Genomic DNA, 25,613 nt, shown 5'->3' with positions numbered 1-25,613 from the left:
ACAAACAAACTTATTTGCCTTTATAGCAGCAGGCACCAAATATCGAGTGGGATGGTTGAAATGTTAAAAAAATCATAGAAAATCATAGAATCTTAGGGGCTGGAAGGGACCTCGAGAGATCATCTAGTCCAACCCCCCTGCCAGAGCAGGGTCACCTAGAGTACATCACATAGGAACTCATCCAGGTGGGTTTTGAATGTCTCCAGTGAGGGAGACTCCACAACCTCCCTGGGCAGCCTGTTCCAGTGCTCTGTCACTCTCACAGTAAAAAAATTTTTTCGGATATTCACCTTGAACCTCCTATGCTCCAATTTACACCCATTACCCCTTGTCCTATCACTGGTCATCACTGAGAAAAGACTAACTCCGTCCTCCTGACACTCACCCCTTACATATTTGTAAACATTGATGAGGTCACCCCTCAGTCTCCTTTTCTCCAAGCTAAAGAGAGCCAGCTCCCTCAGCCTTTCTTCATAAGGGAGATGTTCCACTCCCTTCATCATCTTTGTAGCTCTGCGGTGGACTCTTTCCAGCAGTACCCTGTCCTTCTTGAACTGAGAGGCCCAGAACTGGACACAATACTCCAGATGTGGCCTCACCAATGCAGAATAGAGGGGGAAAGCTGGGAGAGGAAGGCATATCAATTCTGTAATGAGATTTGCAAAGGAAATGCACTTTGCTTTCATTCAGTGCTTTTGATTAAGTTGTTTAATTGCACTAAAAGGTAAATATTTGGTATCTGTCTCCTTGACAATTTGAATTCATCCAGTGTAGCTGTCTCTGAAATGCCACCTCTGCCAGAGCACTGCTCTGTGCTTGCCTGTGGGGACGTGCTGGGTCTTTACTTTTTGAGTTCACTTCTTTCACCAAACTTTTCATTAACAGCAAGTGCTCAGCTATTTTTATGCTATGACTGATGGAAGGGCAGCTCCACGTGAGGCTGTTTGCAGAAGCTGTAAAATTGATTAATGCCTTCAAATACTTGTACCTCTCAAGGCGTTCAGTTCGTTAGCTGTGAAACCTGCGGGCAGCGTAACCTCAGCCCCGTGCAGCTGTAACAGGGCAGGCCAGCCACTGCTTGTGTCCACTGAGTTGGCCAAAAAGAGTGAATTTCTTGAGCAAGGGGATGGATCTCCATGTCTGGTGTCATGGAGGGCTTGGGGGCCACTGCCATGGCAGCTGTGGTGGCAGGCAGGGAGCCGGGGGGGGTGCAGGCCTGGCTGCGCTGCCCCGCTCGCCTCAGATGGCCCAGGGACACGCTGGAGCTGCAGCTCCTGGCAGTGCTGAGGGAGGAATGCCCCACACCTCCATCCTCCTCACGTTTGCTTTTATATTCGCTGGTGTTAACGTCCTAGCACTCAACCAGATCTGGATTAAGTAAGGTAAGCTTCATGTAAAAACCAATGTTGTTTCTTCACAGAAGTGTGGCCCTGTGGGCAGCGTTTTGTCACTGGGGCTGTGAGCGTTTCTGAGGAAAATCCTCCCTGGGTACAGGAAACTTTAACAAGTAACACGGATTTTCTGGCTGAAACTATTCTTGAATTTGGCAAATAGCCTTGAGGAGAAAGAAGGTAAGTCCTTTGCTGCTCATATTGGAAAGAAATCCTCCAGGCACCTGGCTGAGGCACAGTCTAACTGCGGCTGCGCTGGCCCCCTCTGTTGGTCTCTTGTCAGGGACCATCACGAGAACAGAATCCCTGGGACATCTCATGGAGATGAAATCCCAAATGTGGTGATGTATTTAGGAAAACATTTGAAGGTGGTTGGGCTTTTTTTTTTGTTTGGTTGGTTTTGTTTGTTTGTTTGTTTTGTTTTAAGCAAAGCAAACCGTCTGTGGCCCAGGGCAGCAGGAGGAGAAAGGGCTGGTCCTGTGGCCTGCTCTTAGGATGTCTGGCACCACTAGAACATGCAGTGAGTCTTAGTCATTTGTCATTGTTTTCTCATTTTTAAAAATGTGGTTAAAGAAGAAGCTGGCCTGTGCAGAGTCAAGCACTGGGCAGCAGCAAGCTCTTCCTGATTTGGGCACAGAAGGTGACTTGTCCTTGCTGTGCTCTGGTGTCAGTGGTGTAGTTTGCAAGGGAAAAAATGGATAAAAGACAAAAACAAAAAGGGGGAAAAAAGCTGTCTTATGTCACCAGGGTTTAACATGGAAAAAACTACAAAGCTGTTAAGAGAAATACACACAAATTGTATATATAATTTGTCGGCAATTTTCCTCTGTGGAAGTTCATGGTTGGACTTTCCTATTGGGACGTAGCAGTGCTTTGCACAGGGCCTTAAGTGTTTCTGCCTTCTGCTGCTGGTGTTGCTTTCTACTGCCTGTGACCCATTGCTACTGCCTGTGACCTGGCTGTGCCTGCTCCAGGATGGTCCCTCACCCCTCCATCAGCTCCCACCACCAGCCTTCGCTTGCCTTGGGCTGAGAGTGATGCTGCCAAGATCTTCCAAAGGAGCTTTTCACAGCCGGCACCTGCTGAGGGCAGCTGCTGTCGCTTGCCGCCACTCTTCTTCTTCTTCTTTTTTTTTTTTTCTTTTTCTTTCCTTCTTTTTTTATTCTCTCTTTGCTAAAGTTTCTTTCTCCTTTAGAAGAGTAGTAACAGATGTTGAATATTGTTTCCATCTGAGGGTATGAATAGGAGCTAAGTGACAAAAAGAAAATTAAAGCAAATCGGACACTTGCTTTTGGTTGCATCTACCAACTCCCATCTAGACATGCAAAAGTAAATTAAAAAAAACCTCTGAAATTTTGTTTACAATTTAGAGTGCAGCTGATGCCTCTTGACAAACTTTCAGCCCAGAAGGATTCTGTTGCTTTGTCTCTGGCTTTTTTAAATTTCTCCTTCGTTATTCTTCCAAACGAATGCTATTTGCATGAAAATGGGACCTTGTGTTTCTCATGAGCTGATCCATCCCTATTACTTATTCCTCATTTGGACATACCATTGGAGTCTGAGTCAGTCCACGGAGTGCAATTAAATCAGACCCTCCAGAATAATCCTCTGCAATACTGGGCTCACTTCCAGAGCAACTGATTGTGATACAGAAAAGCATTTCTATCTTCGGGTGGATTAAGTATGCAGCAGAAGTTGAGTGAATGTGGTTGTAATGAGAGTGGGGTACAGTAGTAATACTGAAAATGTAAGTGATATTTGTGAACAACCTGTTGGACAGGGATGCTTTTCCAGAGTCCTCCAAGGGACAAATGTTGAGGAACTGAAATCTGCATGTGCTGTTTTCAAACATGTTTGAAACCCTGCTTCTTCCCCCAAGACTGCAAATCCTGGAGTTGTGGGTGCCTGGTCTGCTGCCTCTTTGCTCCAGTGGGACACCTGCAACACAGCTCTCCTCCATGGCTAGTTTCTCACCTTCCATAGGTGGTGCTGCTTCTTTGTCTCGTTGAATGTTGGAATCTTGCCTAATGGCACTTTGTGTTTTCTTCATTAATACTCAAAATGGTGCAAGGCTTTTCTAGGTGTCCTCGATCTGACCAGCAAAGTGTTTCCTTCCTCTTGACTCCCTGTCAAGATGACCTTCAAGCTTTGCTGCTTTGACATTTCATGTTTATCCGAGGAAATAATAATTTGTATCCTGAACAGTTTTGTCAAAACTTTGAATTGTGACCTATGTGGTTCTATTTGCGTCTATGTTGAAAGGACATGTAAACATGATGTGGCAACTGGGTTGGAAACCTAATGTGGCTAGGAAGAATGTTGAAAATAAGGTTCTTAGATGTACACAGCTGAGTTCTGGAGAAACAAACACTTCATCTGATGCAAACAAAATAGTTTCCATTATGGGAGTCTGGCTGCCTTGTTGTGTAAGTTAGACAACATGATAGGCTGAAAGCTAGAATGGGTCTATTTATCCACAGGATGAGATTTTTTAAAATTTTTTTTTATTGTCAAAAAGTGGGAGAGAGCTTTGGGATTTCTTTTAAAGATGTTTCATGATAGGTGTATGTGGGCATCCCAAGGCAAGTGACAAAGACTGACTGGAGAAAGCAATAACCCATAAGAGCATGAAGTATAGTAATGATATAAGTGTGATTAAGTCCAGAAGCAAAATCTAGGATAAGACCCAGTGATACTGCTTGATTCCTGCCCTGTTGTCCAGAACAAGGGAACATATTATTATTGCCTCTATATTTTGTGGTGCAAAGGCTGGGGGCATTAAAGGTCTCACTGTTGCTGCTGTGTGTAGGGATGAGTTTTGTCTTGCTATTACAACTTGGAGTTGGTTACAAATGCAAACATGTTCAGCCCATTTCTGGTAGCCTGAATGCAGGTTTCTCAGTAATCATAAGGCAAAGTGTGTCAGGCTGTGCGTTTGAACTAAGTGTGATCTGTCTCCTTTTATACAATTTTTGCTTAAGAGACAGGTAGAGGTCAGAAGGCCTGGAATAGCCCATCCCCATTTTGGCATTGGAGGCAGGGTGGGATGCCCCAGGGCATCTCAGATGGGAGCAAACAGCCTTGTCACACAGCAGAGTCCTGTTTCAAGGTCCCTGAGCAGCCATGAGCAGGAGCGGCAGCAAGAGCCTGAGCTCAGAGTGAAATGAAGAGCATTTTATAGCTTGGGCTTTTTTTATCTTCTCGCTACTCATATAAAATTGTCTACATGAACATATTTATTATTAATACTGAGTTATTTTACTCTGCATGAGGGAAACAAATCTGTCTGCCAGGTTTTTACAGCCATGCTGACCTTGGTCTATTGGATCCCACTCCTTTATTTCTGCCCCCTTCCAGCTGTGATGTTTTTGAGCCACTGCACTTCCTATTAGCATGAATTAGGTCAGACTGGTCTCTGCTGTCTGCAGCTTCTCGTGGTTTGCTAAGCTCCTCTTCAAACAGAGTAAAGCTATTTCAAACAGTGTCCTTCATTGTCTCAGACAGAATTCTGGCTGACTGGAACCAGGTTAGATGCTGGTCTCTAAGAGGTGGCTTTATTTGTAGTCACAAGGTTAATACTTAACAAGGAATGCTCAGGATCATGTTGGTGTACTCTGAAGTGTAATCTAAACTGGATTTCCTGGGTTGTAATTCTTAGTTTGGTTTAACAATTACCTGGCAGTGTTTATAACTTTAAACTGCTGATACTAACTCTCAAGTATAACCCCAGTTTAATTCCTTTTTTGTCTTGGAATAGAGAGAAGAATTACTAGGAATCTGTGGCATACAGCAGAAATGAGGTTTTACATCCTTTGGTGTCTGCAAATGGTGTCTTCTGATTCAGCTCTTCTTCCTAGGAACATTTCTGATTCCTTGTAGATTTTTGGTTTGTACCAGTATCCTGCAGCAACTTTTTAATTATATTAGATGATGTGGTAAATGTCATTCTTGTGGAGTGACAGTGTAAAAATCAGAATAAGAAGAATAAATAGATAAAATTAAGGAGGTTGTAGGTATTCTTTGCCTTTCACAGTAGCTAAAGACACTGATTTATTGGTTTGTTGCTATGGTAGAAGTTTCTCAGTGGGCAAGAAACCCGATGGAGGGAAATCTTTCAGCTTTTCTAGATAATTCAGTGCCTCTGAAAAGCTGATGATGAAGGCATGTGAAAGGGAAGAAAGCATGAAGACAGGGCTGAGTAAGGCAGGCTGGAACACTTGATTGAATTGTAGCTTTGCACTGGCCAGTTGCAAATCAACGAGCAAGCTGCACAGGTCAAGTCTGAGAGTCAGAGCATCCTCCCAGCAAACCAGACATATCCAGGACTGCGTGTCTCTGTCACACCAAGGTCAGCAATGTGAATGCTCTGTCACTATATTGTGTCGCTTAGGACAGTTTTACTTCTTTATGAGACTTCCATCTCACACCACCAGTAAATGCAGCTAATGCAAAGAGCACACTAGAAGCTTTGTTATGTGGGGAGTTAACTGTGAAGTGAGCTGGGGTGTGATTTCTGCATGGGCTTATTGCAGTGCTGCACTTTCATAGCAGAATGAATCGTTGCACATATCTTGTTGGTGAGAGTTTTCTCAGAGGGCTTCTCCATAGCACCTAGAGTGCTACAAATTAATCTTTAGATCTTGGTGCTCTTTCAGCAGAGAAAACAAAGTACAATTTTGTCTCTCTCTAGTGGCAATACAAAAGTTAAAACCACTTTGAGAGGAGCATATGCATATGAAAATTTCTGTAAAAGCCTAAGCATTTCTCTTGAGACTTTCTTTTCTGAGGTTATTATTACCAGAGACGTGGCATAGCTCGTGGGGTAGACACTGTGTTATGACTCATGGTGTAGACACTGTGTAGACTATGTGTCCATTCATTGTATATGGACATCTTTCATAAAATGTAAAAGGCAACAGTGAAACTTGTAGCAAATACTGTATGTCTGGAACCTGTTTCGAGTCTTCCTTTTCTGGGGGGATAAATGCTTTGGCTGGGATTTCTGTGCTTATATGCAAATATTGAAATTGACTTTTTCTTACAAACGTTTTTCCTTCCCAATTTAATCAGAAACTTCCTGAGCCTGAAGCAGAAGATAGCAGATGTACTAGACAAAAATATATTTGGAAAACAAAGGACAGATGTGCAGAGTTAATGGATACCTAAGTTGGAGATTCACTGCTTTCCCAGGTGAGCAAGGCTGCAGGAAACAGGATGTTTGTCTTGTTTAAGTGTGAAATATCAAAGCTGCTGAAATATATACCCAATCTTTTAGTGAAAACTGCTAATAAGAGAGTAGGAATGTTACTTATGTGAGTGTGATACAGGTATGAATGTCTGCTAGACAAGTCTCTCGGCAAGAAATTTGACAGCCTCAGGGTGCACTTTGTGACAGGCCTCTCAAATTAAATGGATTTGTTGGCCCAAATGGTGACATTCCCAGCGGAGCAGCTTCCCCACCTCCCATGACCATTATCATGTTTTCTGTGCTGATTTAAGCCCTTTCCCTTTCATTATCCAAATGCAAAAGCAAGTGTAAGTGGACAAAGTGCTTCATAAAAACTCTAGTCCCCATTATCATTCTTTCAGAATAAACTAATAATTTTTAGCTAAGAACTATGCATTAGGAATGAGTCCTCAGTTCTTAGAGGTGAATCACTTCCAAACAAATTGAGGGTTTTGCTTTCTTTTTTACCTCAGATGAATCATTACCTGTCTTCTGGAAACTCTGTGATGGCTTTAGGCTGCAAATTTTCAATTTTTTTTCCCTTAAGTTTCTTAGCACTCTGTCTTTCTTATTCTCTTGGTGCAAAAAGAAATCTCTGTAGTCTCACTTAGATATACCCAGTGTCATAACTGGGATATAAAGCCCAATATATGAAAAAGCTGTTACAGGTACTCACCTGAGCAAAAAGAATGGATCAGACCACACTGGATTGACTTGGAAAGAGAACATTTAGTGGCCTAGAAGCAGTAAGATCCTCAGTGAATTTTTTTAGTAGAAAATGTTGCCTTTGCAAAACTATTATTTCCCCGAGAAATCTCAAATGAAAGTTGCTGCCCTGCCCTGATAATTAGTGCTCTCTTAGAGCTGGCAGAGGCTCTGTGAGCCAAGCATAGAGGCAGGGAGCTCAGACAGTGGCTGCTGCACCCTGACCCTGGGGAAGTCATAGCTTCTTCACACCTCAGCCTCTCTGTTTCTAGAAGAATATCACTGGCTGTAAATGCTGGAGAAGCCTAGGGAAGAGGCTTGGGAGAAGAAGGAATGCCTGAAATGCTTTTAACTTAGTATCTTCATACAGTTTTAGCTATGCTTAATTTGATCAACTGTCTCTCTCTTCTAAGCAACATGCTATTGCTGAACCAAAATTTCCTAAATTTGCTATTCATCTCTCTACTCTCTGCCAGCACTTTAAATGAAGTTACAGTGCAAGTTACTTTATGATCTGTTGGTCAGAAGGGTAACAAACAAATAAGAACAGGCATACTTAAAAATGGAAAAAAACCTGAGTAACAGGAAGCATAGAACTGGAGGTGAGCTTCTAGCCTCAATTCTAGCAGTATAAGCCCAAAGTCATGTCAGTAAAACTAATGGAGCTGCCTCAATCTATAGAAATGCAACAGAGATCAGTTTCCTCATGTGCTTTAGCATTTTGTGCCTCCTGAGGTGCCCAAAAAATCCTTGTTCCCTACGTTCAGGCATTACCAGTTAAAGCGGAGGCCTTGTTGGCATGGCCCACTGCCTTGAAATGTAAAATAAAACTTCAGCATCAGTGATATTTTCTTCTATTATTTGTTAACTCTGCTTCCAAAAGGAGTCTGAAATCTCAGTGGTAAAGCCTCCGTGTCTATTGAAGTGCAGTTAGTTAAGGAGGTTATGAGGATTCAGTGCCTGCTGGCAGGGAGGCTAGTCAGATACTCAAAATTTACTGAGGGAGTCAGTGGAAATGGCAATTGATATGGAAAGAGAATTCTTGCTGGAATATCCTGGTGGGTTTTATTTTCCTGCACTGAGCCATAATCAGGACAAGGCTAGTGTAAATGCATAGTCCGTGTATCCTCAGAAGTTTGGCTGAATAGCAAAAAGTCTCAGTGAACACCAGCACACACTTACATCTATGTCAGGCCAATGTTTCCCTCCTCAGCAACTGGACTTCTTTGATACAATTTCAAACTTTGATACTGTGACTTCAAAAAAGTTAACTTCTACAGGGTCTCCACATGCAAAGCTGCTTGCTAAGGGAAGAATCAATACATGGTTTGTGAGTTATCCTTCTAGAAAGCAAGCAGGGGAAAGACAGTTCAAAGCCTGGGATTATTATCTCTGCCTAGAAGATATACTGCAAGGATCCAGCCCAACATGAATAGGATAACTAATGGCTTTGGTTGTCATAATCCTCATCACTCAGGAAGATGCTAGCTGGCCACAAGGGTAGGGTACGGGTGGTGGCAGCAGTGGGGGTCTCCCAAGGCAGTGAGCTGCTTCTCTCCAGGCAGGATGCCTTTTGGCATTCAGGTTATCTAGTACCTAGTTTATCCTCATGCCTGGGAGCACTGGTGAGAAGTAACTGACTGGCATATTAGGCTCCTGCTGGTGGATTATTTTTATTGCCTTGTTTGTTTGGGAAGTGGTAATGCTCACCTAGCTCTGAGGTCCAAAAGGTTGCTTTCCCCTGGTTTCCTATGTTGGTGGCTGCTGCTTTAGGAATCAGGGCTGTTCTTATCTTGTCCCCTAGTAAGGTGAAGGTTGTTCCTTCAGGTTCTTGTGTTTGCCAGTATGTTGGACTCAGGATTTTTGTTTCATGTTCTTGTTTGGTTTGGCTCTGTTCATGAAACTAGGTTTGTAACCAAGCAGAAAGGAAGAGATATGTGAAAATCCTGCAAGCAGGAGAGGAGCTGGTTAAGATGTCTGGAACTGGGATAATTAATTAATCTTGAACTATCTAGTACTTGAGTTAGTGGCAATATTAGTTAGAAGTGTGATGGAGTAGGCATAAGACCTGTAACTAAAACAAGCATTGCACCTTGTAGAGCAAGTCAGCCAGTGGAGGAAAGGGATGGAGATCTTGCTGTACCCATGTTATCCTAAAGCTGTCTTTGGATTTAGAGTTACAGTAATTTAATTTTTTTTAATAGCACCTGTATATCTAAACCTGACAGGCATGCATATATGTGAGCACAAGCACGTGTGATCAGGGCAAGGGAGGCAACAGAATTTAGTCTGGAGCTTTTCACCATAAGCTCTAAGTCTCTGTTTCTCAGCAGCCCAAGTCTGTATTTTTTCAAAATAAAGAGGAATCACATCCAAAGAGATATGCATCACCATTTATAGGAAATAATTCCATTTCTTTTTACCCATAAATACTAACACAGAACATTATGGAAGGAAATTAAAAAAAAAAAAGTTAGAAGAAGTCTCCTGGCAATGGACTTAGCTTTGTCTTTTATGAAATATTTTCAAATCTGGATATTTAAAGTATATTGCTTAGATAAGTAGTTCAGGACCCTGTACTCTCCATGAAAGCATCTTCACACATCGTCCCAAGTAACCAAAATGCAGCACATGGATCAAGGCTTTCACATGGCTGTTTTTTCACTGTTTTTTTAATGGGTCTTCGAAGGACTCCTTTAAAACAAAGTAATAACACACCCCATCGAGACAGCAGTTCAGATTTGCCCAGCAAAGCGTGGCCTGAACAATATCTCGTAGCACTTGCTGAAAACTGGTGTGAATGATATTATTCTTCACCAAAAAGTACAGAAAGTATGCCACGTGGTAAGGTGTGAAACAGACCAAAAATGCCACAAGGTTTGTCACCACTATCTTCTCTGCTCTAGTGGTGTGTGTTTGGGGGTCACCTAGTTTTCTGTGCTTTCTCAAACACCTGATGGCCTGAACAGTGCAGAAGGTCATGGCTGCCATGCTGCCAAAGAAGGTAATCTCCAAGGCACTGAACAGGCCTGTGTTTTCCCATGTGCTCTTGGAGAAGTTATGGAAGCAGGATGAGATGTTGTGGCCCTCTCCATGCAGTTGGAAAGTAGACACTGTCCCAGCTGAGACGCCCAGGCAGACAATAGCACAGACCATAGCAGCTTTCCTGGTGGATCTCAGGGTGGGAGCTGTGAAAGGGTGCCGGATGGCGATGTACCGGTCCACACAGATGCAGAGGGAGATGAGAATGCTGCCATACATGTTTACAAAGTAAAGACTCTCCAAGGTGGAGCAAAACACAGACCCCAATTTCCATTTGTTCTGAAGGTGATAGGAAATGATTTTAAAAGGAAGAGTAAACAGCAGCAAAGTATCCAGGAAGATAAGAGCTATCATGTAGACTGTGGATTCTGACAGCTTTTTAACCTTAAAAAAAAAGAAGGACAGAGCCATCCCATTGAATAGCAACCCGAGGATGAATGTGGGGGTGTACATGATGAGCTGGAACAGTTCCACGGTAGCACTGATATTGCTGCTATTGCTGACGCGGGTGTCATTCATATCTCCAGTTGTACTGGAAGAGAAGAAAACCATCTTCACCACAAGGAAGGCTGAAGATCACATTAAAAACCCAGTACAAAGGCTAGTGAGGTCTCTGTGTGTCCATGACCTTGAGAGGCTTTTTCCTCTTGGGCTGCTGTGAGCTGAATTGTAGCTCCTAGTAACGTGGAGCTTCTCAGTGCCAAGGCACGCTGGGGCAAAGTTGTGTCTCAAGTCAGAGCAAGGCTTTCTGGGGTCCCAGCCTCACCTGTACTGTTACTGTTCCCTCAAACTCTACTGCCCTATAATTTAGGCTGGGCAGAGTACAGATGTGACTGCTCCATCCCCTTGGAGTGATGCTATCTCTTTGCAAAGAGATGGTGGGGATGGAGGCAATTAGTTGGATGAGATTTCCTGAATCAAGCTGTCATAAGAGACCTTGGGGAGCCAAGAGCATGAGGGTCCCCCATATTTATTACTGTGAAGATCCCAAATGGGTTGTTGCCATCCTGCACTCTCTCCCACCACCACTGGGCAAAGAGGGGCTATGACTAGCTCTGGCCCTTTTGAAAAGCTTGCTGAAAGGAGTTTCAATGAGACTTTTTCTAGCAGAGGTTAAATCTTTAAAGGAAGAATGAGATTTAGGAACCCAACCCTTTGCCTAAATTAGCCAGACTTACCACAGTGGTTAAATTTGTATCTGCAGAGACGGGAATTGAAGAAAACATGCAGCTGGTTCTTCTCTGCAAAGAGGGGACTAAAAATGTCAAGGTAGCTACACTCTGAGCAGAGGTCATGAATTCTCTTCTTTAGAGGAAGGGTGTTGGTTTGATCCTGCCTTCAGACTCTCCTGATAAGGACCGGGAAGGCTCTCTTTTGTTCTTGCAATGCTGGTCTTGGCTGGAATCGCTTTAGTATGTAAATGCACAGGAGTACCTCGTCCTTTCTTCCAGCCAGTTCTGTCATAGCAAATGTAATGTGTAAATAAAGGGGTTTATGTCAGAGCCAACATATTACTTTAATCTGCTGTTCTGTAATCGTTACTACTTAGACCAAATACTTCTCCTACATGTGTTACTGATCTTGATGCCATTTCATTTCAGATTTGTCAATCGGTTGTCAACTGTGCAGTAAAAGTTCCTGTTCTGCAGATCAAGTTGCTCCTTCAGTGCTTCAGAGGTAAGCTCTCCTGTGCTGAGGTTTGGGAGGGATCAAGATCTCTGAGAGAGAGTGCACAAAGGAGAGTAGCAAAAAGGAAATTAATTTCTTACTTAAAAACTAGCAATTATTGTTAGGATGCGAGAGCAGGCTGGCTCTTTGCTCCTTAAGGACACACTGATGCCAGGCAAATGATCCTGTAAGTTACTAGTTTGTGTTATAGAAGTGAGAAGACCATCTCCAGAAACCCTGATGAAGAGAGCAGGGTGCTGGCAGGACTGTGGGTGCAGGCAGCAGAGGCTCTGGCAGGGTCAGGTGCAGGCATAGACCCGCAGCTGGTGTCCTGCTGTAGCAGGTACAGGCTTTCCTGGGTCTGCAGTGGGGACAGCAGATGACAGCCTCCTGCCTGTCAGAGCAGCCAGGGGGTTGCAGCCTGGCACCAGCACCTGCTTTGCTGCCAGCTGTGAGGGGCTGATGGAAGTCTGAGGGGAAATAATAAAATTCCCTCAGCCAAATAAAAAAGGACAGGAAAGCTTGATCTTGTGAAGCACTTTAGGATCTGAGTGGCTGCAGAGGAGAAGCACACCTGGTTGTGTTGCAGGTTGGTCACTGCCTGGGAGTCAAACTCCCCCGGCAGCCATGGGGTGGGGAGCTTGGTGGCAGCTGGGCTTAGCTCCTGCACCTCTGGGTTCAGGTGCCCCAAGACAGATGATGGGTTCCACTGGCAACCTGGGCAGAGATACTGCCTGGTACAGGAGGGTGGCCTAGGCTGGCAAGCCATGTGCTGCTCTCCTGATGAGTCCCCTTCATCAAGTGGAGCACTGAAAGCCTAACCCCCAGAGGGAACCCTTTACTGACAGAAAAAGGGATGAAAAGTTAATTAAAGAATTACTGAAAAGTAATAAATACTAGAAAAATTTTACTGTATTGCCTCTGGATGAGATTTCCTTAGTGTCCCCGCTCCCCCCCTTTTTTTTTAAATAGCATATCTAGGAAATCCTAGGTATAGACGAATAAAATGTCAGGTTCTTACCAAAATTTTTATTTTGGTAGCTAGCATTTTATACCAGAATCTGTTCTGTTGAGTTTTAAACAAAACAGAAAAAATTATTTTGCATTTATATGCAAAGGGCTGCTCTGTTGATTCTTAAAAATAATATGTAGATATGCTATAAGCAAAACAATTTATGTAAAATCTACTTAGTTTTTAGATCTTGTAGCAAGAAGAAAGCTTTTAAGGCAAGATTTCACTGCAAATAAATATTCTCCCTTATCATCTTACCTTTGAGCTGTCTCTAGCTTGGGTTGTTGCTTTTTTTCTCCTCAGCTTGTAGAATTCTCTAGTCTTGTGTTTTAAGGCGGTGGAGTGAGCTGCATGCAAAGTAACTGCTGGTCAGGATGTCAGGAAGCATGAAGTGCTCACCACACCGTGTCTGCATACACACACTACATACATAGTTGTCACACAGAGCTCATTTAAGGCTGTAAATATATGGGTTTGTGGGGCTCTGTGAGTCACCCATTCAAAACAGGCTTCAGTAATAGAGAATGAAATTCTGGTCCTACAGACTTTTCTCTTGATGTTTTTTCTACAAGACATGATTTTATTCATTGTGTGAAAAATCTGTGGGTGGAGTGTTAGTTGTCAAAATGTGCTTTACGGTAAATCCTGAGCATTGTTTCCCTTAATGTTCATGCTACCAGTTCTCATGGTTTCCCTTACTTTTAATTATACCAAAGAGGAAAAAGAAACAATTGTTTTTCAGTGGTGGTCTTGTATGTTCCCTTCCAGTTGTTATTTTAAAAAGAGACAAGAGTTACTCTTAAATATGGTTATACTCTTAAGGAGCAGGGAATATACCCAGATTTTATATATACCCAGGGAATATACCCTCCTGATTTTATTCAGGAGGGAAGGTGAAAATATTTTTTTTTGCCTGTTGTATGTGTGTTTGTAATCTTCGTACCAAAGGGAGGAAGAAGTAGAGGGGTAGTTTTTCTTGCTCCTTTGCATATGTCTTGAATATCAGAACTGAGGATTATTTTGGCTGAATTCAGACTGTGCATCTGTGAAGGAGAAGGCACACAAGAGACCAGAGAAGTGGTACTTCAGGTTTCCATGCGGTATTTTAGTTGAAACGACTCTACTTAAGGAAAAAATAAAAATAAATAAAAAATAAAATAATTTTTTAAAACCTGTCACCAAGGGGAAAAATCATGATTGAAGTTCGGAGTGAGCAAGACCTCAACACATTGCTCAGCTAGGTTTCACTTCTCTGTATCCAGTTGGTGGTCTTGTGACTACGACTGCCTGCAGTCTCGGTGAGCCAGAACTGGGATAAAATGTCCCATCACCAGATTTATGCAGTGACTATGCAGAGCCATTTCTTACGGAGTTGCTCCATCTCGTGGCTGCAGGAGAAACGAGAAACACGGCTTCAGCCCTGTGATGTCTCTATCTGTGGTTGAGAACCAGGAGGAACAGCTTATCCTGTAGCTCAGACAGCTTATGCCACAACTGTCCTCCACCAGCTGAGCACTGCGTTCCTTGTTTGCACCGGCCTCTGTTTGCTCCCCACGTTCCAGACCACAGATAGCCAAGGAGTGATGAGAAAACTGAGCCAAAAGCTCTGATAGTCATGGCCAAATGTTTCAGCACAGCAACAGCTGAAATAGAGCTTTTTCTGTAGAGGAGGTGACCCTAAGTAATGCCTGAGGGTTGCTGGTGAGGCTGAGGGGCCAGGGCCAAGAAGCTGCTGGGCTGGTACATAGGTCAGACCCCAGGTCTGGAGGTCTCACTGGCATTTTTTGTCCTCTAGAAGGACTCTGTAGCTTGAGGGAGACACCAGCAAACCTTAGCTCTGCACCGGGGACTATGTCCCAGCAGGGGAGGGTCCTTTCAGTGCTGGAGGAGCTAAATCTGCTGCTTGGGAGAGCCCGTGAGCTGATTTCTCTTTTAGAGTTCTGACACATTTAGTTTGGAAGTGATCTGGTATTTGTTGAGAGGCATGTCTCAGTTTCCACAGAGAAATCATCTGAGGATGCTCCCTATGGGACTTCTGAGGCCAGGTCAGCAGGGTGGGTATTTTCTGTGCCAGTTTTCTGAGACTGGTGAAATTTGAAACCGGTGAAATGTAAATAAACCCAAAGGAAAAGAAACTGTTTTCCCCCAGTCTTCTACTACATTCTGATCTAAAGCCAAAATAATTCAGGCATTCATTCTCCGACATCCTCATACTGCTAACTCTCAAGCTGCAGCACCAACGGCAACAATTTGGTGGAGATCTCTCTCTGTGTCTTGCACTTCAGCTTTATTTACTTTCATTTAATCTGACTGCGCAGAGCAGGCATTCAGCAGAGCCCTGCCTACCACATTGCAGCCTATGCCTCTTTCCAGCCTAATGACTGAGTCATTTCACACGTCTTAGGTAGTTTTATCATTTTTTCCTACTCAAACCATTAGCTACACTGATCTTCAACTCATAATTACCTTTCAAAGACCTGAAGCAGCATTTTCCTAAAACAGCTATTTCCCAAGAGGTCATCTAAACCTCCAAAATGTAAGACACCCGTCCTCCTCCAGAATGAAGAGACAGGCACTTCAGCAGAAAAAGAACATAAAAGTCATTTTAGGGAAGAGAAAAAGTGTGTCCAATATGGCATCCTGTTTTTGACTGAAGCCAGCAGTGGATGTTTAGGGGAAGAGCATAAGAAACTGTATTCCCATTGCTGAGGGTGCTTCCCCAACCAAATTGTATGGTACTACAACTTGAATTTTCCAGTGTTTAGTAGAGCTAGTTTATTAGTTAGAATTGCTTAACAGAAAAAGCAAGTAGGTTGCCAGCTGAATCATGGTTTCTGGTCTTCCTCAGGTAGCAAAAAATGAAAGGCAGCAACCCTCTGACTTTGAATAACTAGTACAGAGATCAGTTAGAGATGCAGAGACAGCAGTTAGAATTTGGCAGCACTACTTTCCCCTGAATTTATATTGATAATGTATTCCTCAAAGGAAATATTTTTTACAAAATGATGCATTACTGAAAGACATACTTAGAGGAAAAAACAGAAAGTTTTTAAAAAATATTAAAATTCCTTTTTTTTTTCTCTGTGTTCTGCCCTATGACTTCATTATGTAAATGGTGTGTATCATGATTGTGCCAAATGTCAACTCATGGTCTATAACATTAACAGGCCAGCAGCAATGCCGGTGTTTATTATATCCTGACATACTAGTTAGATTTAACTTTGCTGTCACCAGAGGTGGAATGCACAGAGGATTTGGCTTTTAAGACATTACAGCTTATAGAAAGAATCTGTACTTCTGTACTTCTAAATATTTGGTTTCTTTGGCCAAGTGTCTCTTGTGCATTTAGCGAAAGGCTTTTTCTTCTTTCTGTGCCTTGCCAACACAGTTTTTCTCACAACAGACACCAGTTGGCTTATGCTGAAGCCCATTGCGGTGAGGCTGATGGTTTTTAGACTGCTGTTAAGCAGTGGTGTTAAGCACTTTTTTAAGGTGCTGGTGTTTATGGCTGTGGTTGCTAACAGTGAGAAGTTTGTGCAGAAGGAAGTCCTTTCCTCATGCCTTTCATGTTCAGATGAAAGGCGCAGGAAGACTTCTGCTACCTTTGAGTCCCTTGTAATTGTTTCCATTTGGCATTAAGTACCTTTGCAAGAGTTGGCTCCTGAGCGACTTCTTCGAAGAGCTGCTGGGCACTAATTACATTTGGGTGTAGGAAGGGAACTCTGAATTGCCAGCCCTGTTTTTACACCAGTCTCTTTAAAAGCCATTGACTGATAGTCTAAACAGTTTTCAGTTGGAAGTGACCTACAATGACCATCTAGTTCAACTTCCTGACCGATCCAGGGCTGACCAGGTAACAGGCATGTTACTAAGAGCATTGTCCAAATGCCTCTTTATCACTGACAGGCTTGGGGCATCGACCTCCCCTCTAGGAAGTCTCTTCCAGTGTTTGACCACCCTCTTGGTAAAGGAGTGCTTGAAGAAACTGATCAAGAACAGTCCTATGGTTTGACAGTATGAATAATCCCCTCAATGTTGGTTTACCAATAAATAGAGCAGTGTGCAAGGTTGAATGTTTGTGGGGCAATAAGTTCAGAGTAATTTTGCTGTTGTCCTTAGAAAAGCGTTTGTTGAACTGGATTCCAGACAGAACTGACAGAGTTAAAAGTATGCTCAGAAAACTACTCAGCAAGTGGCATGTTTAATCCTCTGAGCCCCTCATAAAGCAGAGACTGGGGAGCGAAAGGTTCAAGCACTGTCTCAAGAAATAACCTGTAAAATAACCTGATTTAAGGGAAGCAGTTCTTCCTAATACTTGTTGTTTTACATCTTCGTATTATTCCATTGAATTCTACTAAGTTCTTGGCTTTGAGAGAAGAAATGCAATTTATTAGAATGTGGGAGGTTTTTTTCTTACACAATGTGGTTTTCTGTCTCATTTGCAAGTAAAGGATTTTGTGTAATTGCTTATGCTGATATTTCCCTTTAGCTTTCTTACAACCCTTTTGTTCAGTAGGTAATTTTCTATTAATTGTTCTGAAACAGAGCCCTTGGAGCTACAGGAGGCTGTCAGGAGCAAGGGAGCCTCTGCTTGCTGCCTGTCTGCACATACTTGTGGGGAGAGACAGAACACAATGGGAGGGAGAGAAGGATGGAGGAAAGGGGTTTGATGGCCTTTACACAAGGATTCAGCTGGTGAGGGATATTTTTTTGTCCTCTCCTTCACTCCATCTCCCCCCTCCTCTTTCCTCTGGCCAGCTCTTACTTTCTCAGGGGGTTGGTGTGTGGGGGCTGAGGCCGCACCATTCTGTGCCTTTTTTTTTTTCTCTTTTTTTTTTTTTTTTTTTTTTGCTGCACCTTCAGTGAAAGGTTTAAAGAGCTTTTAGTGAACAGCATTTGCTGTGAGTCTAAAAATGTCTGTCTTCCTGCCTGAAAACAGAACTTATTTAACTGCTAATTTTGTGCTCTGATATGCAGACACTTCAGACTTCTCACACTTATTCTTAATGAAATAAAATTCATATGAATAATTATGACACTGATGGAGTTGTTACAAGCATTTATCAGGCCACATCCTTTTCCTGTTGTTTTCCTGGTAAGCAGTTTTAAAGTCAATTATTTAAACACTTTAACATAAAAAAGCTGGGACAACTGACCCATCGGCCTATAAAGCGGGTGGAAGACGACAGAAGGGGGGGACGTTTGGGGTGATGCTTTTTGTCTTTCCAAGTAACCATTACACATGATGGAGCCCTGCTGTCCTGGGGATGGCTGGGCACCTGCCTGCTGATGGGGAGCAGTGAATGAATTCCTCATTTTGCTTTGCTTGGGCAGCTTTTGCTTTAATTATTAATGCTTGCTGTATCTCAGCCCATGAGTTTTCTTACTTTTACTCTTCTGGGTCTATCCCCCACCCCACTGGGGAGGAGCGAACAAGTGGCTGTGTGGGACTTAGTTGTTGGCTGGAGTTAAACCACAAAAACACGTGAAGGAAAATCCACACATGCTCATTTGATTGTAGTCCCCCACAAACAAATGGACACACCATGTAATTGTGGCTTACCACCCTTCTGTGCAATAGCACCTTCCACACAGATGTCCTGCTGACCTTTGCTACAGGACAGAGCTTTACCAGCCTGGTGCTAGCAACACATAAGCAACTGGCTAGAAAGAAAAAGAGAGGCATGTGATGCCTTTGTAAAACCAGTTGTATTTGTTAACTTAATGTTAGCTACACACTGGAACTACAGAGTGCATGTGAGTGCTGGGTTTTGTTTTGCATTCAGCTGAGCTTTCACAGCCAGTTTGTGAATTGCTGCAGTGCACAAGCATGGAAGAAGCACAGCTGGCTTTTATTCCTTCCCTGGCTTGCACGGGTCCAAGGGCCAATTGCTACACAACTGAAGGGCAGGAAAAGCAGGCAAGAGCCCAGAAGTGGCTCTGTGGGAGCCTAAATATTGCCACCTTGCATCCTCTTCCTGGGTTACACTTGGAGATGGGCAATCTCTTCAGAAATCTTGCTGCTTGTGGTGAAGGGCTGTGTTTTAAGGTGTTTTCATTATTTAAAGTTATTTCATTCCATTTCAACTCCATTTAATTCCATCTCCTACACCAAGATGCAGGAGACACAGGCTGTGTTGTAGTGCTGAAAGTGAACCTGGGCAAGTGACCGAGAAATGTCTGGATGCAGCAAACCTCCCAGGACGAACAAAACCCAGTCAGGGTTTTCATGTTCATTTTGTTTCCATGTTGCACACCAGTCATTTCATTAACCCCGGTTCTTCATTTTTGTTTAATTGGCACCATTTCTCCACCTCTAGGCATGCACAAGACCTTCAGGTCTCCCAGCTCACAGAAATGAGAAGGTATGTGACTCAGTCCCACACCTTTCAATGTACAGGAAAAAGCAGCCTTTTCTAACTGCTGAGGGAAATCTGAGGCAGATTCTCTGAAGAGTCCCAGCTGTGGCTTTCTAGAAAGTGTCAAGCCTAGGGAAGAGCCCATGGACAGATGACTTCTTGAATGGGCATCACAAGGTGCAGGGCAGGAGGAGTGGAATGGCTGTTTGGGGGTGACCACCATGGTCAGGACTGGCTTTCCTTTTTCCTAGCCCAGAGAATAACTTCCTGGCGGGCAGAAGACAAGCAAAGCAGGAAAGTTTGGTAAGGAACATTATTCACTTTAAGCAGCTGAGCTGCAAACCAGTTTTGAGGACTGAAATGTAAGGTTAAGGATACAAATTTTAGGCACAAGGCTCAGGAATGGAAGAGGGTTTGTATTTCAGCTGAGACTCTGCTTAGGGACAGAAACATGTTGCCCAGAATGTTAAAATTTGGAGTAACTGGTGTTGCCTTAGGACCCAGAGGAGGGTTGTGATGTCTTTGGTACTCTGGATGGTACAGCCACTTCAAAATTAAAGAAAGCTTGTTTGAAGAGCATAGCTAGCCCAGCATTTGTCCCATAGGAAGCCCTGCACTTGCTGAGAGACTGAAAGTGCTCCTGGGATTACTCTACCAGTGTGTGTTGGTAGCTTGTCTGCCTGTAGTGATGGGGAACAGACAGTGGTTTATTTATATTATTTTATAATATATGAATTTTTTTTTTTTGCTTACTGACCTTTGCAAAGGCGGGGTTTGAAGCTGTGTGCTAGGTCTTGTCAATGCAGCCACTATGTGTCTATGAACTCTGGCCTTTAGGAACTGGCTTTCAACACACCCCAACTGCAGTGCTGCCTGCCAGGCTGTACTGGAGTTAAAGAAGTGTGCAAGCACATTACAGAGAAAGAGCAGTGTTGAAATCCTCAATCTTTTGAAAAATGTCAATGCTCTATGATGCATGAGAGCCTGCTGTTGGGGAGGTTTCTGGCCACAGAGGTGAGTCACAGATGACATCACCTGTATGATGCACTAGCAGGCTGTGAGCAACACTGTCATGGTCCTGAGTGCACCAAGGGGGTCTGAAACCTCTTCCTCTTCTCCAAACCTCTTCTACTAACAGGGCTTGGCAGCAGGTGCCTGAGATAAGCTGCAACCTAAAATCAGGCTGCTGTGGAGGAACAACATGCAGCAGAGTTGGAGGACACTCACACCCAGCTGCCTGCTTCGCTGGACCCAGGGATCCAACCTGGCTGTACCCCTGCAGACCTGCCAGGGCATGAGGGCTCCAGTTGAGCACATGGCACCTCAGGATGCACCCTCTGGGGAGGGCATGGCCACTTGATGCTCCTGGGTGCCAATTTAGAAATTATAATAGTCTGAAATTACTTTGAAGCTTATGTGCCCCTTGTTCATATATTTCTGATCTTTAGGTAAATACAGATCTCACTGGAGTACTCCAGTCAAATGAACTGAGGAAACAGCTGACTGTTCCTTGTTTAGTGACAACTGAAAAAACAGGGACCTGACTACTAGACTAGTGATGGTGACTCCCTGGTGTGGATGCTGACTCTGGCATTGACAGAGATGGGTGGTGGTATCAGACACACTGAGCTCTAATTCATTTTAGAACACATTTGTGTTGGCACTGAAGAGGGTTTCCATCAGTGGGTGGACTGGGTGCAAACAGGATGAGAGCTTTATAAGGTCACAACTCTTGATTTGTACAGGAGTCAAACTGTAGGAAGAATGCAGCCAAAAATCAGACAGAGCAGTTTAAGTGCAGAAGGCAGAAAAATCAAACCCTGACTGCATGACCAAGGATGTTTCAAGGGCAGAAAGCTGGAAGCAAGATGTAGCTGAAAGTGAGGAAATGTCTCCTTGCTGTTTTCTACCTACTGGATGCTGGGAGACAGAGCATGGTGTGTGTTCTGTGTTCAAAAATTGTGTTAAAAATTGTATGTTAAATCTTGTCAGCTTTCCATAGGGGAGAATTCTCACTGGTTCTTTGCTGAAGGTAGGCTGAAGATGGTGATAGGGAATTCTGTCCTAAAGATCAACCCAAACCCCTTTTTAGGGGGGGAGCTTAATAGACCTGATGCTTTGTGCAGTTAAAAGATATCAGAATATTTTATTTTATGGTAGGACTTTTTTGCTTCTTTTTCTCTCCTCTCTGCAGTATTGAGCCAACACAGGGGCAATTCCCACTGAGTTAGACTGAAATCTGCAAGTGATGACACTTGAAAGCACTAGGCTGTGGTGTGCTCCAAATGAATAATGGTCTAAGAGGGAGCAGGCATGAGCATGGAAAGGGAGCAGGTGCTTGTTCTCACACACCATCAGCATCTTTCCTGAGGAGGCCCTGGCTGTAGCATCAGCTTTGGTCCCTTCTGATGTTTGTGTGTTGCCAGAAAACAACAGTGAAGTGGACTTTTACAAAGCTTAGCCAGCACAGAATTTGTTTGACAGGGATGTATAAATAAGAAATGATCCAGCTGAATTCCCCAAGCTGAATTTCTAGTACTGGAAGTCAAAACTGGAGAAAGAACAGAAGGTTTTGCTATGTAAATTGGGCAAATGTGGTTTAGATTTATTTAGAGAAATATGTGACTCAGAATGAATCACGTTTTCTACTTTTAAGAGAAAGATTTAATTCTCAGGATGTCTTTGTGGTTCTACTACAAAAGTCTAAAGCGAAACAGATTTTAAAGTTGATACTTTCTGTAATAATTTTACTGCTTTTATTGAGCTTAGTGACTGGTGTTACATAAAAAAAAAAATATTACACTTGCCATAGTTTGGATTTTGGTAATTTTACCAGTCAACTGATGTTCTGTAGTTTCAAGGTAATCATGTCAGAGGGCCCTGTTTTGCAGTATGATCTCAGTAAGTTAGGAGGAGGGAGCTGGAGGTATGCAGAGCTCTCTAATGTCCCTGGAAATGTAATGTGCTGGGCACACTTAAGAAGACACAGTGCAGTGGAAAAAGAAATTTGCAATAATTCAGTGCAGTTTTCATTACTTTACAGTGTTTCAGCATATTTTTTGAACAGCTGGTGAGTCTTGATTTCCCTGGATTGGAATTAATTGCCCTTGGAAAAGATTTGGTATAGGAGAGAAAAGACAGTGCTATGTAATAGGATCAAAGCTGACATATTAGGATTTTTTTTAAAGAAATGGCATATTCCACATGCATTGAAATTCTTCTAGGAAATACTGAGGAAGATTCCCCAGCCAACATAAACTTGAACAAAGTTATATTTACTCAGTAAATAAATGGGTGAAAGTTTTCCAAAAAACTCCACAATCTTTGTTTTTCCCATAACACCAAGCTATTAGTAGATTTAATACAGATAGAAATGACTGTCTGAACTCTTATTAACCTACAAGGGCAGTCAGGCATGCTCTCCTTCCGAGAGCTCAAATAGCTTCTGGTCTAATTATTGGCTGCATCTTTTTCAGTAATGAGTTGATTGGGGTGGCAGAGATGCTTAATAAGCAGCTGTACAGTTTCATCTGCGGGATACAGACATGTGTGTATCTAAAAGACAGATTACAGAGAGGTGATCTGAGAGCCCAGATGTCCTAGCAGCCTTCTGTTCTTGGGAGGATGGACTGGCTCTTGTTGAGAGTGATCCAGATGTTAAAAAGTCAAATTGCTGGCTGAAGATGCCTGAAGCTCTTCAGTGATTGTTGGGGAAGCCCCAATAGTTTCTTTATTTGACACTGCAGTAGGGTGATCTGCTTGAGGTGGGAGCTGTTGCTTCACTCAGAGGACAGTGTGTCATATTTGTAGTGTGGTAAAATGCAGCTAGGAAATAGAGCTGCTGAGAGGGCCTCTGGGAAACTGAAAAGTGACAATGAGCCTTGGTACTGCTGTAGGGAGCTGAAATGAAATCTTATTTCAATTTCAGTACATTGTACAAAAGATTTTATAGATATAATAAATATTTATATCCATTTGACCAAACAAACTATAGCCTTTCTCTGCTCTCTGTTATCTGTAACTGGGATGTCTCATCTGTACACATAAAGCTGCATTTTTTAAAAGAGCAGTGGTTTTGATGTGTGATCTTGATATGGTGATCATTTGCATCAGTGCTACTGTTTGCAGTTTCCAGAACTGCAATAGGACTTTACACACATACTGGACTAGGTAAATGCAGGCTTGGTCGAAATGAAGATTAGCTGTGGAATGTCTCTCACTTACCTACAAATGTAGTTTGCCAGGTCTCAGGAAATATGAAAAGGGAAGGGGTAGGTTAGGGCCCTAAAATTGAACACGGCTTTCCCCTTATTCTTTTAAAATGGAAATCCACCTGTCCTTGAAGCTGTTGTGCTTCAGCAAGTGGAATGAGGGGGTAACCAACAGATTTTTCAAGTCTCCCACAAACATAATGGCTCCCAAGCAGCAGCCTGGCCTTGGCTGCTCTGCTGGCCACAAGCTGGGTGCCATGGAGCTGACTGCCAAGGGGCTGCTGTGACGGCAGCCTTTGTCAGCCAAGGTGGAATCTCTCAGGCTTGTGGGATGCTCCTTGCCCCAGGGGAAGTTAGCCACTGCATATGGGTCCAGGGCTGGGTCCTGAAACTCTGGCTTATAGAGGACTTGCAGAAATGGTGAGCTGGGCTGGGGAGAAGGTAAATGGCAGGACGTGGTTGCTTTGAAACACCAGCATCTGGGACTTTTAAGACTTGCCACCAGGTCTGCAAGCATGTCTTCAGTACAGGCAGCATGTGTAAAAGCAACTGGACATGGTGTGGAGGAGGTGCCAGGTGATGAGTGAGGTGTTTTTTTTGCAGTAGTGTATCAGATGGTATTAGACCAGACAAGGTAGATGACATCCTGGTACCCCAGAGCAGATTTACTGCATGTCTCTTTGACCTAGTGGGTACAGTCCAGCAGTGGCTGAATTCACTCACTCCTGGACGGATGAGTCTGCACCCTAGAGCCATGAGTGCTGGGAAAGGAGTACCATCCCTGTGACCTGTTGGCAGCGATGTAAAAACAAACAAACAAACAAAAAGTAAATTAAATATCCATGGTGTCAGCATGAATTTAGCTCTGGTGATCCCTCTGCCATGCAATATGCTGCAGTGACTGCTGCCAATGTTCCTTTTATTTTATAGATATTTTAAAGTGAAATAAATGAGAGCAAAATTTCCAAGAGGGCCAAAGGCAATGAATTGTGCTGCCCCAGGGACACAGAATCTTCTTGCAGGACCAACTGCTCAGCTACTGCCTGTCTGGTTCACCCCTTTTGCTTCCCATGTTTCCGGCACCAGACAGAGAGCAGTATGTGCAGCTGAGGATCATGTCTCTCATCTTCAGTCATTCTGACTTCCTCAGATGAAAGACACTATATAAATATGACTATTCTTAGTCTGGCGGGTATGCTTCAGTGTTAGTGCTTGCTTTATTCTGTGTGTTGGCCTGATGTTAAAAAGATAACCAGGAGATGGGTTGTGGGAACTTGATGTGTCTGGGCTGAAGGGACAAGTTTTATCTGTCTGGAGCTTTCTGGCTAACAGGGAGGTAACGGAACTGCAAAAACCGTGATATTTTGCGGCAAGCAGTTCCTAGTCTTGCCAACAGAAACTCATTTCAATTATGTATTTAGAAGCACAGTATCCTTTACCTAATATTCTCCATAATCTAATGTTTCCTAACTCTCAAAACTAAAACCTACCTATTTTTTTCATATATTTTCTTCTCTGTCTGACACACCTTTTCAGGAGAAATAGCTGGTTTTTGAAAGCAGATGCTGTAGCTGAAGGAAGCCCCAGCCTATGCAGACACATTTCATCATCCATCCCCATGGCCACCTCCATTGAGTAGGAACACGGGCACCACATGGTGTGCCCAGTGCCCAGTTCTGCCCTTCCATGTCCTGCCGGAGGAGCAGGGTCTGTCCTCTGCAAGGGCCAGTGAGAGCTGCCATGCAATATGCAAGGGCAAAGGGCACAACTTTTGAGAGTGCTGGGCTGGCACACACAAACAACAGTTTGGGAACACCTCTGGGGAGATGTACACAATCTTGTCTTGGGCAGGAAGAGGCGTCAAAGGGGCTTTCTGTGCATCCTGTGGTTTTTATTCCAGGAGCAGGTTTGCATCTTTGGACTGAAGTCACCTTGTGCTGGCAGCAGATCCTTCCCATGGCAGCAGGCTCAGCCACTTCCCACTGCATGCTGCAGCAT

General features: G+C 43.4%; 1 protein-coding gene across 1 annotated transcript; it reads right to left on the bottom strand.

Moving 5' to 3' along the window:
• Nucleotides 1-9,889: 9,889 nt before the first annotated feature.
• LOC104395405 (lysophosphatidic acid receptor 6-like) lies at nt 9,890-10,917 on the bottom strand. Its single transcript, XM_010005096.1, is given in 2 exon segments — nt 9,890-9,970; nt 9,973-10,917. Coding segments are annotated over 2 exon segments (1,026 nt in total).
• Nucleotides 10,918-25,613: the final 14,696 nt, after the last annotated feature.

The sequence above is a fragment of the Chaetura pelagica genome, unplaced genomic scaffold (assembly GCF_000747805.2).
Source record: "Chaetura pelagica isolate M959 unplaced genomic scaffold, ChaPel_1.0 scaffold219, whole genome shotgun sequence".
In the NCBI taxonomy this organism is placed as follows: domain Eukaryota; kingdom Metazoa; phylum Chordata; class Aves; order Apodiformes; family Apodidae; genus Chaetura; species Chaetura pelagica.
The sequence above is the reverse complement of the archived record's forward strand: the minus strand, read 5'-3'. Positions and strand labels throughout refer to the sequence as shown.